Genomic DNA, 18677 nt, shown 5'->3' with positions numbered 1-18677 from the left:
GGGGGAGGGGACCAAACAGTGAGGTATTCAGTCCCATGGGATTAGGGAAGGAAATTATCCATGCCCTTTCAAAGGAACCATCCCAGCATTTGCCTGGAGTGATTTAGGGAAATCACTGAAAACCTAAATCAAATGAGAGTCCAGTGTGCTAACCACTGTGCCATCTCACTTAGTACAGTGCAATCTAACATGTAGTGCTTTAATCAGGTAACTATCTTTTGATAGCAGATACCGTTAGAGTTACTGATACCTGGCATAAGATGCCTTTTTTAACCTAATGTGTTGTATACTTCATTAAAATTTATAGATTTTAAATTAACTATTTAGGAACAAAGGAGACAACTCACTGAAAGGCAAAAGTGCTGTGTCGTTGATTCACATGCACACATCTGTCTCCATACATTGTGCTCAGTTGACCGTCAGCTCTTTGCCAACCCACGGTGGTGGTGCAGGGTGGAGTGGGATGAGGGATGGGGAGAGGTGCGAGGCAGGGAGAGGGTTGTGGAGAAGTGTCAAGTGGCTCAGAGAGTAAGGAGCCATCTGTGGATTAGCAGGGGCAGGGGCAGGTGGCATATGGTTGGGCACTAGATTCCACAGACTAGGGCATGAGATGCTGAAGCCCTCACAAAGGCTTTCAGAGATAGGCAATACCCTTCAGAACTAATTCACAAACATATCTCCCGTGCCATATCCCCAGACACATCTGATCCTCACATCCATTCCAAGAACCAAGAAGCTCCCCCGTTGGCACTCAATACCAGCTGGGACTGGAACGACTGAACCATGTCCTTCATCAGAGCTTTGATTATCTATCATCATGCCATGAAAGGAAGGACATGCTACCATCCCCTTCCAAACTGTTGTTCCACTGCCCACCCAACCTCCACAACATCCTAGTCCATCCTTATGCCACTCCTGTCCCCAGTACTCTGCCACACTGATCATACTCTTGTGGGAAGACCCAGATGCAAGACCTGCCCAATCCACCCACTGAGCACCTCTTACCCCAGTCCAGCCACAGGCTTAGGCTTATCCTACTTCAGCAGAAGCAAGCCCACTTGTGAAAGCAGCCATGTTATATACCGTTTCTGCTGCAACGGCTGCACAGCATTTTACATTGGAATGACAACCAACCATCAACTAGAATGAACAGCCACAGCCAAACTGTTGCCAAAAAGAAGGTGAACCAACCTGTGGCACAACATGCAGCAGAGCAGAGCATGTAAGATTTCAGTGGCTGCTTCACAACTCATGCCTCCCAAGAGCCACTAGACACTTCCCAAACCCTCTCGCTGCCTCCCTCCACTGTCCATCCCTCATCTCATCCCACCCTGCACCCCACCTCAACAACCCTCATCTCATCCCACCCTGCACCCAACCTCACCCCAGTACACCCACCATGAGCCAGGAAAGAGCTGGCAGTCAATTGAGCGCAACGTAGGGAGACAGGTGTGCGTGTGTGCGTGTGTGTGTGGGGGGGGGGGGGGGGGGGCATGCGCACATGTTTATCTTACAAGCTTGAAAAAGGGAATTCATTCCAAAAGCTAGCAAAGCTCTGTACCTTTTCTTTGTGTACCTGTTGACAACGTAGCACTTTTGCTTTTAGGTGAGACGTCTCCTTTATTCCTAAATAATTTGTAATTCTCAACCAGATTTTAAACTAACTTGTATTGGATGAGCATGTCATACTTGATATTAGCTAGAACTGTTTGACTACCTTCAGGAGGCCAATTGTTTAGTATTGCCAGTACATACATATAAAAGTAAAGGGAGGGAACTATTAGTTCCTTCCACAGGGAGGAAAGAGGAATAGTTTGGTGAAAGGTCAACAAGGAAGAGCGAGTTACTCAGACAAGAGAATGAGAGGGACTCACTTTTATTGTGAACTGGGGTCCACAAGGGTATCTAGATATATGATGAATGCTTTTGGTACAAAGAAATGTGTACATCATGACTTAATCCCATTAATGATCTGAGGGGTGTGCATTCCTGGTTTCATGAGTGATTGCATGCATACAGTGTCAGAATCAGTAAAACAAAATGAAAGTGCATAGGATTCAGTGCAGCACACATGCGCTTTGTCAATGCTTTAGCTTCCTATGAACCCCCACCCTACCTGCTTCATCTACCTATGTATCACATTCACTTTCCCTTCTTAACTCTCCCCATGCATCCTTCTTATTTGAAATCGTAACCCTTAAGAATATAATATTCACGCTTGTGAATGCAAGAGAGATTCAGTTTTTACATCAGATATGCTAAAGAACTGCCGATCGTACACCTTCGAAGCATACCCCATCAGTCTGTAGCACTTTCTAAATGTTTTATCAGCAGAAATCTACTATTAGTTTTAGTTGAGTCTCATTGTATGAAATATGTCTCCTTTGTCATGTATAATAATATGTGAAATGTTAACAAAAGAGGACGTGGCAAGATCATTTTCCAGTTCTTAGAGGCCTTGGGATAAGTCTGTTTCACAAAAACATTAAAGGCAGTTCTATAGAAACAAAGAAAGAAAGGAAATGAGTTTACTTGGTATATTAAAAAAAGAGAATGAAATACTACAGTTAGTGAATGATAGAATGTAATACTAGAGACGTTAAGTAAAAAGTGCAGAGATGATGAACCAAGATGCTCATAGAAGAAACAGTGCATGTTATTCTATTAAACCTGGTTTCAAGAAACTTGTGCTAATAGAATTGATGGCAGGAATATGCTGGTCAGTGCGGAGTGTGAATCACAGAAAGAAAGGCATAAGTAATGTTTATAAAGGGAAATAGCTCCCCATCATTGAGATATTTGAGAAATAAGTGATTCAGAACTACTGTCAAGTTAGAGCACTGAAAGATAGCACAAGAAGGTTGTATGTGTTCTCAAAATACTTCATGTATTATAAAAATCAATGAGAGAGCTCAAGAAATAGTACATTACCCCATTACCGCCGTGCGCTGCCATGTGGCAACATTTGTAACACTTTTTAAAAATTGTTGATTCCACGACATCAATTAAGCGAGAGTGTTGGTAGCACTGGATTCCATTCTGCAAGACTGTAAAGATCACTACAATGTAATAGTTTTAACAATACATTAAATTCTGCGGCGTAAGCAGTGTTGGAACTCGTTGTTTGCTGAATGACGAAGAAAAATGGAGTATAAGTTCGAGTAAGTATGTTTTGCACAGTAATTTACGATATATAATTTGGTTTTTTAGTATGGTTATGCTTTAAATACTCAAATATATATTCTTTGGAGGTTACTGCTTGCTGTGAAATAATCTGCGTTCATTTAGGCCGTTTGAATGTTGGTGTTGCCAAATGGCAACGCTAGGCGCTTGTACTCAGTAAAAGGACGAATTTTCTCTTTTTCGTTTTAGATGAGGTTTCTCTCTTGCTGAGGCGCTGGAGATTCTTTATAATGACGATATTGAAGGTGATGTGTTCGTTGAGCCCCCAGATCCGAATGTAGACACAGATGAAGATTGTGTATGTGCGGTGGCTGGACAACTCAGTTGTCACAATGATCTTTTCTTCATGTGGTGCACAAGAAGTTGGCCAAGTCAAGAGATTCTTGCAACTAATAAAGCGAATTATAATGATTCCCAGACCAAAACTGGTAGCCAAATATAATACATATATGGGAGGTACCGATCAGACGAATCAGAATATAGCATGTTATCGCATTGCAATAAGAAGCAAGCAATGGTACTGATGTCTCTTTACATGGATGTTAGATGTCGCCATACAAAACAGTTGGATTTTGTATAATAAAGCAAGAAACCAAACTATTTCTCAGCTTGATGTCAAGAGAGAAGTAGCAACAGTGTACAGAGAAGTAGCAACAGTGTACTTGCAAAGACACCAAGCTTTACCAAAAGGAGCCGGGAGGCATGTTCCGACAGCTGCATATCAGATTCAATTAGGTTTGATAAGACTGACCACCTCGTCCAGCACACAGAAGGAAATAAGAAGAAAAGGTGTGCACACAAGGACTGTAAATCTATTGTGAGAACAATGCGTTCAAAGTGTAATGTGGGACAGTGTATTGACTGTTTTATTCCACTTCATGTAAAATAATGCTGAGTTCAAGGTTTGATTTTTGATTATTAATGGTACTGTGTTATAAAGTATCAATTGTATGATAAAGACTGAATAATAAATTTGCACAAAACTTGTATATGTAATAAGAAATTTCAATAACGTACCTATTTTAGTTGAAGTTGTAATCCATATAAATTTAGGTAGTGAAAGCGCCTAGCGTTGCTATATGGCAACATCAAATATCTCGTTAATGGCGGTAATGACTTTCGTTGAAACAACTCTGTTGTGTAATTTATGCCTTTTACAGACATAATAACGCAATTTTTTTTAAAAATTCATGAAAAAATTAATTCCGCCACTAATGGGTTAATTAATGTAGGCCTCAAAATATTTGAAATGTAAGATATACTTTCATGTTCAAGGGGGGGGGGGGGGGGGGCGTACAAGGCACCAAAGAAAGCAGGAGATGATAAATGTGAAGATGTCCTTCTGATCAGTACAATATCTCCTGACTGTAAGTGTAAAGGAAAGATAAAGATTTACTAGTCTATGGGAAATTTGACTTAAATAAATAATATCACAAGAGAACAAATTTCGCTGTTCTTATTAACAGACAAAAGAATCAATAAAAGTCTGAATGCTTCTGGACATCCAGAAAGTCCTCAGCTATAAGATTTGACGCAGAACATGTGAAAGTCTGAAGAGCGTAGTAGTATGTAAACAGATGATAATTTTTCAATGGATGCCAAAAGCTGTAGCCGGCCACTGAAATAAATGTCTATAAACAGATGATCATTTTGCAAAAGTTGCAAAAAGATATAGTCAGGCCACTGAAAGAACATCCGTGACGGCCAGTGACTATGTAGCCAGTGCTACTACACAGCTATTTGTTGTTACGCCATGCTGATCACCTGAATACAAATATCACACCAGGAAATTCTAGAACTGTTGCAATCCCCTACAGCTAAAGTGTGAAAAAACATTGATAATCTCAGGGGATTGAAATGTACTTCCTTTTTAGTTAAAAAGAAAAGGTTAAGAAATATATGTCAAGATAAAATATTTATGATGTTTTAGTATTTTAATAAATAAATGCATCTCTTACCTGTGTCTTGTGGAAGAGGGTAGTTCCACAGTATTCAAAAAGTGTGTTGTCACTAGACACACATTCTGTGTCACTGTTACTATCTTTACTGCTGCTGCAGCTGTGGCTATTGATCCCAGATCTCACTGTTTAACTCTCACACTCTTTGTTCCAGTGCACCTTCTTGTTGCCATGCCTTTTATAAGATGTGCCACACATATTTGGCAATATTGTTCCATTTTGTTGAAGTAATACTACCTAATGCCTCACACACAACTTTCATTTTTGTCTTGAACATATGATTTAACCTGTGCCCACACGAGTTCTATTGCACTGAAATGGCAATGATCAGTGTGATATGCAACACTCTGTGACCATCTTCTTCTGCAAATTTGTCGATTTCATAAATGCTATTACATAATTTATGCACTTTCACAATTTCCAGCAGTTCTGCCATCTTCATTTCCTTGTCGAATGAGCCTATACTGTTTTCTCTAGCCAGTACATGCTGCTTCATGTAGGGGCTTTGTGTAATTGAATGGCGTGATACGATGCATTATCGAATATTGTAGTGGAGTTTTTTTTTACCATGTTTGGATGCAAATAGTGTACAAACCACTCTTTAAATTTTGTTGCTGTCATTTCCTTGTGATAGTTCCCAGCTTTCGTGGATGTAAACAACAACAAAGCATTTGTAACAAACCCACCAATTGTTCCAACATGTGAAAGAATGAGCCTGAGTGTCTTTTCCAACTGGAGCTTTCATTCTAACTCTTGCAGTATCATCAGTCTACGCTGTTGGTCTGTAATGACCAGCATTTACTCATCTTTTTTCCAATTACACAATTTTGTGAGGTTTGCAAGTAGGTACCTCCCTCGAAAAACACCCTCTTCAGGGAACGATATCTTCCCTTTCAAGCAGAACTCTTCTTCCAGAAAATGTTTTCCTCCAAAACTGTCTCCTTTAGTATTACTGAAAGGCTGGTTTTTGCCCTGAAAAGCAGCTCACCCTCTCATAGTGAGAGAAGCAGTTCTTCAGGGAGGGACATCCTTTCTGTGCATAAGTAACATATATGTTGCCAAATTGTCCTTTTGAAAATTATAAAGTTCTGTCATTTTAGCAGAACACACACCGGTTTTTCCTGGAGTTGAAAGGGCCACAGTTGGTTCCTGCAGATGTCTTACACACTTTTCCACATTGTATTCTTCATAGAGGTTGTTCCAATTTTCAGAGGTGCAACTACTTGCTCGACGACTTTTGACAATAATGTAAGAGACCTACCCTTATAGTTTTATTCCTCAGAATAGCATCGCACATTGTATATGAGCTCATGTGAGTCTCTGCAAGATAGCGCTACTGCCCACTTTCTTAAGGAAGAGGCCATATCACTTAAATTTGAAATAAACAATACTACACTTTACACCACACAGTTAACACAAGCTGAACAAGTAACTCTATTTGTGACAAACTGTGAGCACACGACAAATGCTTTGCTGTCACAGAGAGCCACTGCTTGGGACCCAGAGTTGCAGGGGTGGCAGTGCAGGACCATCACAATGGCAGCGTTTACAAATTCCATAGCACAGATTGGAACCAGTGTATCCTCTCTGCACACAACATGTTCTAAATGTGTAAAGTGTCAGGGATGTTCTTAGTAATAGAAGTGGAAAGTCATAAATGACAAGTTGATCTTAACCAAAAATCATGCCAGGAAAGAAGCGAAGAAAGCAAAAGAAAAATGCAGAACAAGAACAAATGATCAGGGGAATATGTACAGCTTGACCAAGCGAAACGTGTTCCTGAAGTGAAAGTGGCACATTTTCAAACAAAATAATTATTGTGCAGTCAATACTGTCTGCTGTGTAGAATGATTAGTACTGTGTGTATCAACAGTGCATATGAAACAACTAGACAGTTAATTTTAGTGTGTGTGTGTCGAGAGAGAGAGAGAGAGAGAGAGAGAGAGAGAGAGAGAGAGAGAGAGAGAGAGATTATTGGCTTCAGTGGTGCAGGATTTCATCTTTTCCTTTTACATCTGCTTTCCTTCTCTGCAAGGGTAGTAGTGACCATTATGTACAGTTAACTTCTATTGGTCCATTTTTGTGGTGCTCCCTCTCTTTTAAATCACACCTCAACAGACGATACAAAAATGACAAGACTTTTCACATAGGATAATGTTACAACATTAACATTAAATTAAAAAAGGGTTAAATAAAGTTTTCATATGGGGATGCATATAATAGACTTTGACAAATAAAATGAATTTATAGTTTGAATCTAGTACCATCTGTGCTGCACTCATTGCAAAGATTTTTACATTGGTATTACTACCGACCAGCTGTCTGCCAGGATAAACACCCCTACCAAACTGTGGCCAAGAACAAAGTAGACCATCCTGTGGCACAACATGCAGCTGAACACGACATCGTTTATTTCAATGGATACTTCACTACCCGAGCCATCTGGATCCTCCTCTCCACCACCTGCTATTCTGAACTACACAGATGGGAGTTACCTTTACAAAACTTGCTTCATTCCTGTAATTATCGTGGCCTCAACCTGTCCTGACACCCTCCACCCAGTAGTTTCCACCCCGTCTGCGCTATCTCCTCCTAAACATTCTCATCTCACCCTCTTTGTTTGACGCCCTCTGCCAATGCACCTGCCCGTCTTTTCCCCACTCCTCTCCTTTTACGCTCCATTTTCGCCACCTCCCTGCCCCACAACCTCCTGATGCTGCACTTGTTGACATTCAAGTCCCCACATACTCCACCAGACAGCATTCCTCATCCCTCTCCTGTACATTGCTGCCCCTTCCTCTTTCCTGCCCCCTCCGGATTGCTGCTACCATCCCACGTGATAGTTGCACTGTGGCACGAGCTGCCAGAGTTGACAGTTATGTGCATGAGGTGTGCTTGCTTGTTTGAATGAATGATGTGTATTTCTGTTTTTTCACTGCAGGATGTTGCCAAAGGGTTTTGTGTAGTTGTCTTTTAATTGTGCGTGTCTGCAACTTAGCATGTTATCTTTGGTAACTGTAAGTAATTTTGTTTGTTTTGATTTCATAATATGAGGTTTTCTAACATTAAGAATTAAGCTAGTGATCTACTTCTGGTCGACGGCAAAGGAGGCAGAACTGTGGAATTAAATGGCAAAACACACACATACACACGCACACACACAGAGACACACAAACACAAAATTAATTCAACAGCATTGAGAAGAGTCAAGAATAGCTATCAAAATAATATAAAAATTGGTGAAAATGTGGATGGTTACAATGTTTAGGAAACATAACTATATAGATTGGTAGAAATGAGAAATACAATGTTTGGACTGTCATTAATGAAGAAAGTTTTCGTAAATAATAAAATCTTATACTTCAGACATCGGCATAAGAGGTAAAGGTGTTCCTAAAATTGTAAGTTTCTGGCTTTATATAGAAGTTAAATGTGAAACACGAACAGAAGAGAAGAAATGGGGATATTCATTTCTTGTCACTATTACACTAGAGGTGGGATTCCTATTTTTATATGCCTCCACAACAGATGCCAGCTGTCAGATTCACTACAAGAGGAGAGATCCTTGCCATGTTACAAAATGAGTTTATCCGAATTTGGTTCCCGTGTTATTACTGTAACCTTGTTCTTCTGCAAAATGCACCATTTGACTAAAAATTGGTTTGATTTATGCCAAAGGGAAGTTTGCTTGCATTGCTTGGTGTTTATTATCTTGGTTTATGAAGTTGTTGACAAGCGGATTACCACAGTGTGTAGCACGGTGAAGAGTTGTTTGAAAATGTCAGAGAATTTGAGAATACAGTTATCCTTCATCAAAATCAACAGAGGACACAGGAATTACTATAAAATATGTGTGAGAGGTTACAGAGTCCAGAAGAAAAAGGGCACCTTGAATTATGGGAGACATGCAATTCCAATTTCCTTTCACCCACTATACTTCACTTATTTATGTATTTTGTTTTTATCTCTCTCTCTCTCTCTCTCTCTCTCTCTCTCTCTCTCTCTCTCTCTCTCTCTCTCTAACTTTCAGTAGTCTTTAGTTTTTACAGATATTGCCTGTACATCTCCATTTAAAAAGTTTTCATATTCTGAAATAAGACAAAGATGTTGTTTTCTGTTTAAGGCAAAGAACAAAGGTAATTTTATTGTGAAAGTTTAATATTGACTTGGCAATGTGCCGAGTATACCAGAACCTATAACACACTATTTATTAGTGAATTTTGTTGAACAGGACTTTAAAACTTAATGCATGTGGGTGAACTGAAAGTTCATTTGATCTGAGTGGTAATCTTGAGTGCACTCCCTCCTAAGGAATAGAATGTCCCGTTTGAACTCAGGAATCCTAGTAGTCAGGAACAAATTGCAGATTTTGAGAGAAGTTCAAATGCCAGTTTACTTTTCTTTTCAACATTTTATATAAGACAGCATGAGCCCATAGGATGCAGTCATCACACTTGTGGTTAATTCGATAGGAAATTAAAACCAGTCAGAATAATTTATACCTGTGAGAAAACTGAATTTATAAGAATCATCGTTGGTATGATTGAACAATTTTTATTTACTTAATTATAGTATGCCTGAATTTTTTCTGATGTTTTGTTGTTGGTAATTAAATGAAATTAGTTATACAGATGTACTTCTCTCTCTCTCTCTCTCTCTCTCTCTCTCTCACTCACACACACACACACACACACACACACACACACACACCTTCTGTCAATAAATAAATCACCACTGTAACCGTTAATTCCATATTTGGTGAGAGTTATGGATTACATTATCTTTTGTGTTTTCTTTCCCCTGCTTGCTTTTCTTGGGGAAATTAGGTGCAAAGGGATGATTAGTTCTTTCTCCAGAAACATCAGATTTTTGTGAATGTTGTGTGTGTGTGTGTGTGTGTGTGTGTGTGTGTGTGTGTGTGTGTGTGTGTGTGTGTGTGTGTGTGTGTGTGAATTGTTGGAAAAGGTACAGTAAATTGTTGTGTATTCTTCCAACTGGCTGTCAGCTCAGCAACTATTTTTCTGTTGGTTGCAGCTGTGCTGCCTGTTGGTTTCGAGGCACTTCAGGAAATGGATGGAGTGCTTTTGCACGAATGCAATACTGCAAAGCTATCTTTAGAGGCAAGAAGTGCCCAGTCGAGCACCTCAGATTTTAGTCATTGTGGTGTTCGATATCACTGCAGCCAGTGTGAAAAATCATTTACTCGTAGTTGGTCCTTGCAGAGACACATTGATGATGTTCATAGTCAATGCCACACTAGAACATTTGTGTGTAATATTTGCAGTCGACAGTATAGCACTAGAAGTAGCCTAATATCTCATCGATCTCAAGCTCACAAGACAAGTGTGACTCAGAATAGTGTAAATATGACATCCATTCTACGGACAGTTATGTAGATATTACTAATAGTGCAAAATTTGTCATAACAGTATAACTTTGTTGACATATTTTTATTTGTAGAATTAAATACAGTAAATACTTGTCTTGGTAGTTATTATTTTTAACATAGAGATTTAGTAACTGCTCATATATCACCATGTTGAAGTGACATGGATCTGCTTGAGAAATTGGATTTAAAACTTAGTTTTGTTAATTTAGAAATTTTTTAAAAATAAAGTTGATATTCATTTTCAGATCATGTAGCGTAACCAGGCAATTTGCATTTAACTGTCTCTTAAACAGCACTTTTCCCAAGTCTTTGTTTCCTGCATACTAGTCATTGTTTTCCATTTTTGTTTCCAGAAAAGCAAAACAGTGGATATTTTAGTAACACATTTTAAATTCAGGGTTTTCTTGTATAGTTTTACCAATGAACTGCAAGCGATAGTTATAAATTATTGATAGTCACAGCTTTGTACGAGGTCTGTTCAGAAAATTCCAGAACTTCGTCCACAAAGTTTTTCTGCGCTTACTTTTTACTTATTGTGCCTGGTCTCCTTTGAAAACTGTCATCTGCAATCGATACACCGTTTCCAATGCCGTTTCCACTTCCGGAAGCAGTCTCGGTATGCCTCTTGCTGGATCACGCAAAGTGCTGTCTGCGAGTTTACTTTTATCTTGTCTATCGTTGCAAATCTTTGTCCTTTCAATGGGTTTTTCAACTTTCGAAATTAAAAGTAGTCCACAGGGGCCAGGTGTGGAGAATACATAGGACGAGACAGCACAGTAATTTCATTGTTTATGTAATAGTCACGCACAAACAGGAATAAATATGTGGGTGTGGGTGTGATGCAAGAGCCATGAATTGTCTTGCCACATTTTAGGACATTTCCTTCTCGCAGGGTTTCATGACATGACACAACTGAAATGCCACATTCTTCGGCACTCATAGGCAGTGAGTCTTTGATTGGCATGCACAATTTCTTTGCTTTCCTGACATGAGCAACATTGGTAGATGTTGAAGAATGTCCTGAACGAGGGTCATCTTTAACTTCTGTCCAGTCATTTTTAAACTGTGTGAACCATTCGTAACACTGAGCACTCATCACCATAGGCTTCCTGCATCATTTAGTGTGTCTCTGTAATGGCTTTCTTGAGTTTCATACAAAATGTAATGAAGACACATACTTCCTCTAACTTTGCCATCTCAAAATTCACAAACTGTGTGACACAATGTTCTGCTCAATACGGCACTGAAGAATAATTAACAGATGTACAACAATGAAACTTCTAGCAGTTATGGATCAAACACAGGCATATGCAGGGATGCCAACCGCATTTGACTCCAACACACCACTGGCGTGAAATCACAAATGTTCCAAATTTTTCTAACAGACCTTGTGTACTGCCTATTTTTCTCACCTTTGTAAGTTACATTACAGACCGTGAATGAGTAATAACTACATGTAAAACACGAAGATATGATAGTAGAATATTGATATAATGAGTTACATTATTATTCTCTTAAAAGGCCACATGATAATACTGTCGGTTGAAACTGTATTAACTGTTAAAAGGTGGCAATCTATTCATATGTTTGCAATCTATTCATATGTTTGCTCCTGCTGCTCCTCTTCCTCTAGTTCATTCACAAAATAATGGCCGCAAACCACTGGCAGCAAGCAAATGTTTACCAGTTGTACCACCATCAGCTACTGTTGAAAACCTTTATTACTGCTACCAATTTCAACTATCATAAATCTTCACCAGGCACCTGGGATATATAAACTCTCATAACTTTTTAAAAATAGGACAGACAAAAGCTTTCCAATCTTATAACATCAAATAATTTAAAGTAAGTTTTTCTGTCACTGTATTTCTTTGGACACATAACGTGACATTCAGCTACGTTGTATATAATGTCAAAAATGCCACCAGATCATTAGATTCTGAGAAATAAAATCCAAACATTGTTCTGAACAACCAGTGCTGTCAATAATAAAACACTATGGTGCACCCAACTTCTGAATACATATAAGTGTTAGAACAAATCACTATTAAGCAACTGAACTATCATTAACAGCACGGGAACAGCTGTACTCGCTCATAACAAGAAGTCGAAGAACTTACCTGTTAATACCTATATTAATTAAAGAAAGAACTTTCCAAACAACATGTTACACTAGCATACTTTCTTGTGTCTTTAAGTTGCAAAATGTAACGTGCATGAATTATAAAGATCATTATTTAAACTGCCATGAATGAAATGTAATACTTGACTTATATTTAATAGCTGAGTATGTTATTAATGACATTGGCTCTTTGGAGTAATATACAGATTTTATGTGTCACATTCTTAATTTCTTAATTTTATCCATGTCAGGTAGATGTTGTTAACAAGTGACTGTTGCAGTATATATTATTTCATAAAAATTACTAAGTGAATGTTGTTGCATGTCATGATGTATCCACAAAAATATTGTAAGTGGAAAACTACCTATAAGTACTTAACTTGAGAATATAAGATTGTACAGCTTTTTATCTTTCATGTTTGTAAGAAGTTCCATTTATTTTTGTATCCCAGATGTCTGATGATGATTTGGGGCAAAACTGGGAGAAATAAGAAAAAAATTTCACAGCAGCTGGTGGTGGCATAATATGAGTTTTCATAAGTATTTTACAATTAGTGGGACACCACTTACTTTGAAAATATTTACTGATATAGTGTAAAGAGGTTCCTTTGCAAGATACTGGTGAAGTGCCAAGATTTATTTTTTCTGTAGTTTTCACAAATAACTTTTGGTGAATGCTGAGATGGTTTCATTTGAAACGCCATAACTAGTTTCTTTTCTATCCATATCTGACTTGTGTTCGTGCATTTGAAAGGCCACAGCCAATTTATTTTCTGTCCATATCTGACTTGTGTTCATGATTTACTTTCATGGTATCATTGTCAGAAGGATGTTAACACTAATCTTCCTTCTTTTTTGCTAAAGCATTATTATGTGCAAGTAGACAGTTATTTTTTGGCACTAGTTGCTCACACAGATGATCGGAAAATGGTACGAAACAAGTTGTTGTATTTTTTTATATACTGATCTCTGACACCAGTTAATCAGACACTGCACCTGAGCCTTCCTATGTGACTGTTCCTTCATTTTATTCCAGCCATCTACCTGTTTTTTTGTAACCGAAAGACCCACTCATATCCTCCCAATTTCAGTTGCATTGTCAGTCGCGACAGTACTAAAGGCACTCTTTTTTCCCCCCCTTCTGTTTCAAAAGATGGTGCCTACTTAAATTTATTTCCTCCCCTGCCACTGTTCCCAGGATACAGTAGTCTTACCTGTATCCAAAAATACCCTCTTTCACCTAAACCGTATCAAAATCCATGATTCCAAGTTCTCTGTTCTTTGTTTTATTTCTTCAATTTTCTATTTGTGCACTATTTCAGACTTATCTTATTATCTTTTCTTTGTTATCATTGTGACAAATTACCATTTACTGCTGTCCTGTTCTTTAAACTGGCTTAAAACTCCTTGTTTTCCGTATTTGCCAGTGGACTCCAGTTTCTCTTGTTTATATTGACATGTTCCCCATCACAACATTTACTGTGAATTTGAGCTCTGGAGTGGATTACTATCTACATTGTGACATTAGCACAAGTTTTCCGCACCAGTGGAAGATAGGTCCTTTGTACCTGCAAAGTGCATGACATTGTGTTCAATTAATTGAGTCCCTTATCTGGAGTCTCAAGTCACTCATCACAACCCTTTATTTTGTGTTTGATCTAAAACAATTTAATTCTGTTTCCTAGAATATTGCTAGCTGTTATTTTGAATTAGTATTTTTCTACTTTTGCAGGTGGCAATTAAAGCTATTTGAAAAGATTTTTTAAAAGTTGTCATGTGGAAGGAACCTGATGTTTTGAAATGTAGTGCCCTATTACTGTTTAAAAACCCAGACACATAAATTTTAGGTTCTTACTTTGGAAAATAGGGACATGATATATACTACGGATGCTTATGGTATGAAACCCTGTTGTGCAGTGAATGCTTAGTGAGTAGTGTTGATGATAGTTGACATGGCATTGAACTTACAAATTTGGCTGGTGGATATCATTGAAATTTGAAATTCTAAGCTTAAAAATAATTGAGTGATTACTATTCTCTGACTGAGATATTGAAATATTGCAGTTCATCGCTAATTGTAAGGGTTTCTGTTTCTTTATATTGTCATCACTCAGTTATGTTTAAACCCCAGTATCTTGAAATGAACAAAATTAAAGGTATACCACTATTGAAAAATAAAATAGCTTTGATACAATTTTGTGCAACTGTGCACATTCTTCATTACTTTTACTGTGTTTTGGAAACGGTGTCATTTACCAGTATAGTTTCATCATTCAAAGAGCTGTAGTCTCTCAGGATGGCAAAACCTACGTACAGGTGTGTCCATGTCGCTTTGGTTACACCTGGAAGATAAATTCAGATATAAAGATACAACCCCCCTCCCCACCCACCACCACCACCACACACACACACATATTATAGGTATATGCAGTTAGATTCCCTCCGTTATGATTATTATTATTATTATTATTATTATTATTATTATTATTCCAGCCAGTGCTTTCATTTATTGCTGAAATTTTAACCACATTTGACAGGTCTTTTTTTGCCCCCCCCACCCCTCGGAATAATTTCACAGATCATCATTGGTGGAAATATATTTTCTAATTATCATATCAATACTTGCCAAGAATTCTGCAGTCATTCACATTACTGTACATTTTGTCCTGTATTGAATTTTGAGACATATTTATGAATCTGTGATATACTCATTGATTCGTCCAGGTAAATGGGAGTGTCTGTTAGTGTCAGGTTGCTTGCACACATGCAGAAGGTTTCACGCATGCAGAAAATGAATCACTACCAAAATCACAGAAGCAGCTGCTTTTTTAAAATTATATCCACAAATAAATGTAAATTCTGAAAAAACTACAATTTCCATGTGGCACACTTACTAAACTGCATTCTCAATGTAATATTGACAGGATTAAGCACTATAATGAAAGTTTCATCTGTTATTTTGTGTCTGTTTTTTTGCAGTCTTTGCTTATATCCTTTCCAAGAATTTAAAAGTACAGAATCCTGAATGAGATAATAAAAAAATCTAAGTGGTGTAAATATGATGATAAGGAAGGATGTGAACATTTGAATTATAACTTCATCTGTAGTTATTATTTATTAATGTAAAAGACAACAGTAAACACAGCAGATGAGATCATTATGCTGGATTTCACATTCTGTCATCTGTTGGACACTTGCCAAGGGACTGGAATTTGTGATATATCAACAAAAAATGTCTGCAGATCCAAGCAAAATGATTTTTTGTAGTTGGCAGGTGGATTTTCATTGATGCCAGTTCTTTTAAGCGTCTTTTCTATATATTCCAGCACTGCACCTAATGTGGTTAGAATTGTTTTATGCCAGGCCTGCTGAAACTTGATTTTTCAGGTCTTCATATCTTTCTTGTAAGCTTCATTTTTTCTTCTTAATGTTACTGTAATATTGACACCCTTTCAACCACCAACCCATATGAACGTTATATTTTGACTTTAACATGATTTTCTTCACTTTCATTACCTACACCCCCCCCCTCTCCCTCCCTCTGTCCCTCCCCCCCCCCCCCCCCCCCCCCTCTCTCTCTCTCTCTCTCTCTCTCTCTCTCTCTCTCTCTCTCTCTCTCTCTCTCTCACACACACACACACACACACACACACACAACATCATCTCATCTGTGCACCTGTGCATTTGTTAAAGTTGGTGATCATGCATTATTTCAAAGTCAGTATTATTTATGAGCATAAATGACAGTGACCCACAATGCAATTTCCTCACAAGTTTTTAGTATTGTCTTCGCCTTCATGATGTGTCATTGTTTTTCCTGTGTGGATTGCATGGGCCATTGTGCATTGTGACATGTTGGTTTATATGGGGGTGGGGGAGTCGTCAGTACCTAACTAGTGTTCTGTTTTGGTGCGTTGTGTAGGTTGCAGCATGCCAAATGAATCTTCTCTGCCAGTGTGGCTGCCAAACCAAGAGATAATTGCAAGGGAAGTCCTGTTAGAAGCTGAACGTGGTTTTGTTTGCCCTGAATGTGGCAAAAAGCTGCGCAGCTCCGTTACACTCAAGAGGCACATCCTCGATCTCCACCGGGTGCAGACTGAACAGTTTTGGTGCAAGATATGTAGAAAACATTATCGGACAAAAAACAGCCTTGTTGTGCATTTGTGCAAATATCATCCGAATGATAAGGGGTTGTAGTCCAAAGACATGTTTTCTTCTACGCTTCTAAACTTATGTAATAGCAACATTTCATGTACTGGTATCTTAACATTTGGTGTCAGATGACTGAGTATGATAAGTGTTAACTGATAGCTGGCTAATAGATAACAAATTAGAGGATTTTCTTATCTTTTAACTCAATTATTTCATTTAACAGGATCATTATTTTCTATTGCTACAGCTTATTGAGACTGCTTGCAACAAGGAAGAGGTCCCACTATGGCACTAATTTTCAATTGCCACAACATCTTCATTCCCCTACAGGGTCACTATATCAGAACAGTATACTCTGATGCCATTTCACATCATTGCATCTTCTTCGATTTTATCATCACCAATCCACTCATTCCATGTCAGTGCATTTGATTCATATTACTAATTGAGATGGTTGACAGTCTTATTACACACTAAAGAGAAACGTTAGTATGAAAAGTATGATGGTAATTTATGGGTGCCCTGTAGCAAAAGGCATAGTTGTCTACTTACCAATGGCAATGGACATACTTCATGAAAATTCTTCTTGAGAGAGACATAAATCCTAATGTGGAACCTTTACCGTGAAGGATAATTGCATAAAAAGGAATTTAATTGTGTTTTTGGTTTATCTCTTCTTTGATCCATAAAATATGTGTAGGTAATGGCAGGACTTTTTTGTTGCAAGACTTCAGTGTATATTAATGTTACCTAGTAATTATTAAATTTTCCATTGATTATGAGAATTCTGCAGCTACAGCCATTGGACAAATAATTTCTTAGAAGCACTGTTGTACAGAAATCAGCCTTTGCAGGAACTGGTAAAATTTGGACACAATCATACGTAATATGCTTTACTAGATGCTATAATATCTAGTAAATGATATCAATAATGGAAATTCCTGAATGAAGCAATATATAAAATAAGGGAAGGGCAATTACTCAGCTATAGCATATCAATGCTTGAAAATTAACTAAGAAAATCACGTACATGAAAGCAGATGAGTTGCCATTATATCATGAAAGCATTTTGGGAATGCTAATTACACGAGGAACCCTTCTTGAGAGCTAAGTGTGGCTGAATGAAGAACTTATGTTGGGAGGATGTTGGATTTGAATTCAAGTGAAATGGAATTAACACACACCTTCTGAACAGACCTTGAAGGCCCAACGGTACCAACCGGCCACTATGTCATCCTCAGCCCGTAGGCATCACCTCGATGCGGATACAGAGGGGCATGTGGTCAGCACACCGCTCTCTTGGCCGTTGGCAGTTTTTGTGACCAGTTAATAACCACACAACTTTGAGAATATGGTTTTCCTACACAACCTCAAAAATTGTGGGTAGCTGCTGTAACAAGATTCTGAAAGACAGAAAGTCATGGTAGAGGTCAACAATAATGGTGCGCTTATCCAGTGAAAGAACTGGATATATCACAATTTATATATCCACATCAATTGGAAATTCATGTTTCACCAGACTGTCATCTCTGGTGATGACAGTCTGGTGAAACTATAAAATTTATACCAAAAGCAATCAATACACAATTTTAAGGAGTTCTCAAACAGCGAAGTCACACTTACGTGTGTGTGTGTGTGTGTGTGTGTGTGTGTGTGAGAGAGAGAGAGAGAGAGAGAGAGAGAGAGAGGTGGGGGCACATGCGTGTATTTTGTACTGGTTTGGGTTTAATGTAGTATCAGTTTTGTATTTATTATGCACTTAATTTCATTCAGAGACAGAGAAATGAACAAATACTTTTGTGTAAACCATAAACACCACTAGTTTGTAGAAAGTCAAATTTTTCTGATTTACGCACTTGTCTAGTGTAACAAG

The 18677-nt window shown here is 38.1% G+C and overlaps 1 protein-coding gene across 10 annotated transcripts in view; it reads left to right on the top strand.

Annotated features, from left to right (window-relative positions):
- LOC126175152 (broad-complex core protein) overlaps positions 1 to 18677 on the top strand; it is a 220323-nt gene that overhangs the window by 115299 nt on the left and 86347 nt on the right. For 3 of the 10 annotated variants that reach the window (XM_049921721.1, XM_049921720.1, XM_049921722.1), the window contains exon 6: positions 10176 to 13046. The exons of 6 other annotated variants lie outside the window; for them this stretch is intronic. In XM_049921721.1, the coding sequence (XP_049777678.1) occupies positions 10176 to 10537 (362 nt within the window). In that variant the 3' untranslated portion in view covers positions 10538 to 13046. Of the gene's footprint in view, positions 1 to 10175; positions 13047 to 16574; positions 17087 to 18677 lie in introns of those variants that run through there. One more of the 10 variants, XM_049921728.1, reaches the window with a different exon arrangement.

This window comes from Schistocerca cancellata, chromosome 3, assembly GCF_023864275.1.
Source record: "Schistocerca cancellata isolate TAMUIC-IGC-003103 chromosome 3, iqSchCanc2.1, whole genome shotgun sequence".
Classification (NCBI taxonomy): Eukaryota; Metazoa; Arthropoda; class Insecta; order Orthoptera; family Acrididae; genus Schistocerca; species Schistocerca cancellata.
Note: the sequence above shows the minus strand (reverse complement) of the source record. Positions and strands in the feature narration are given on the sequence as shown.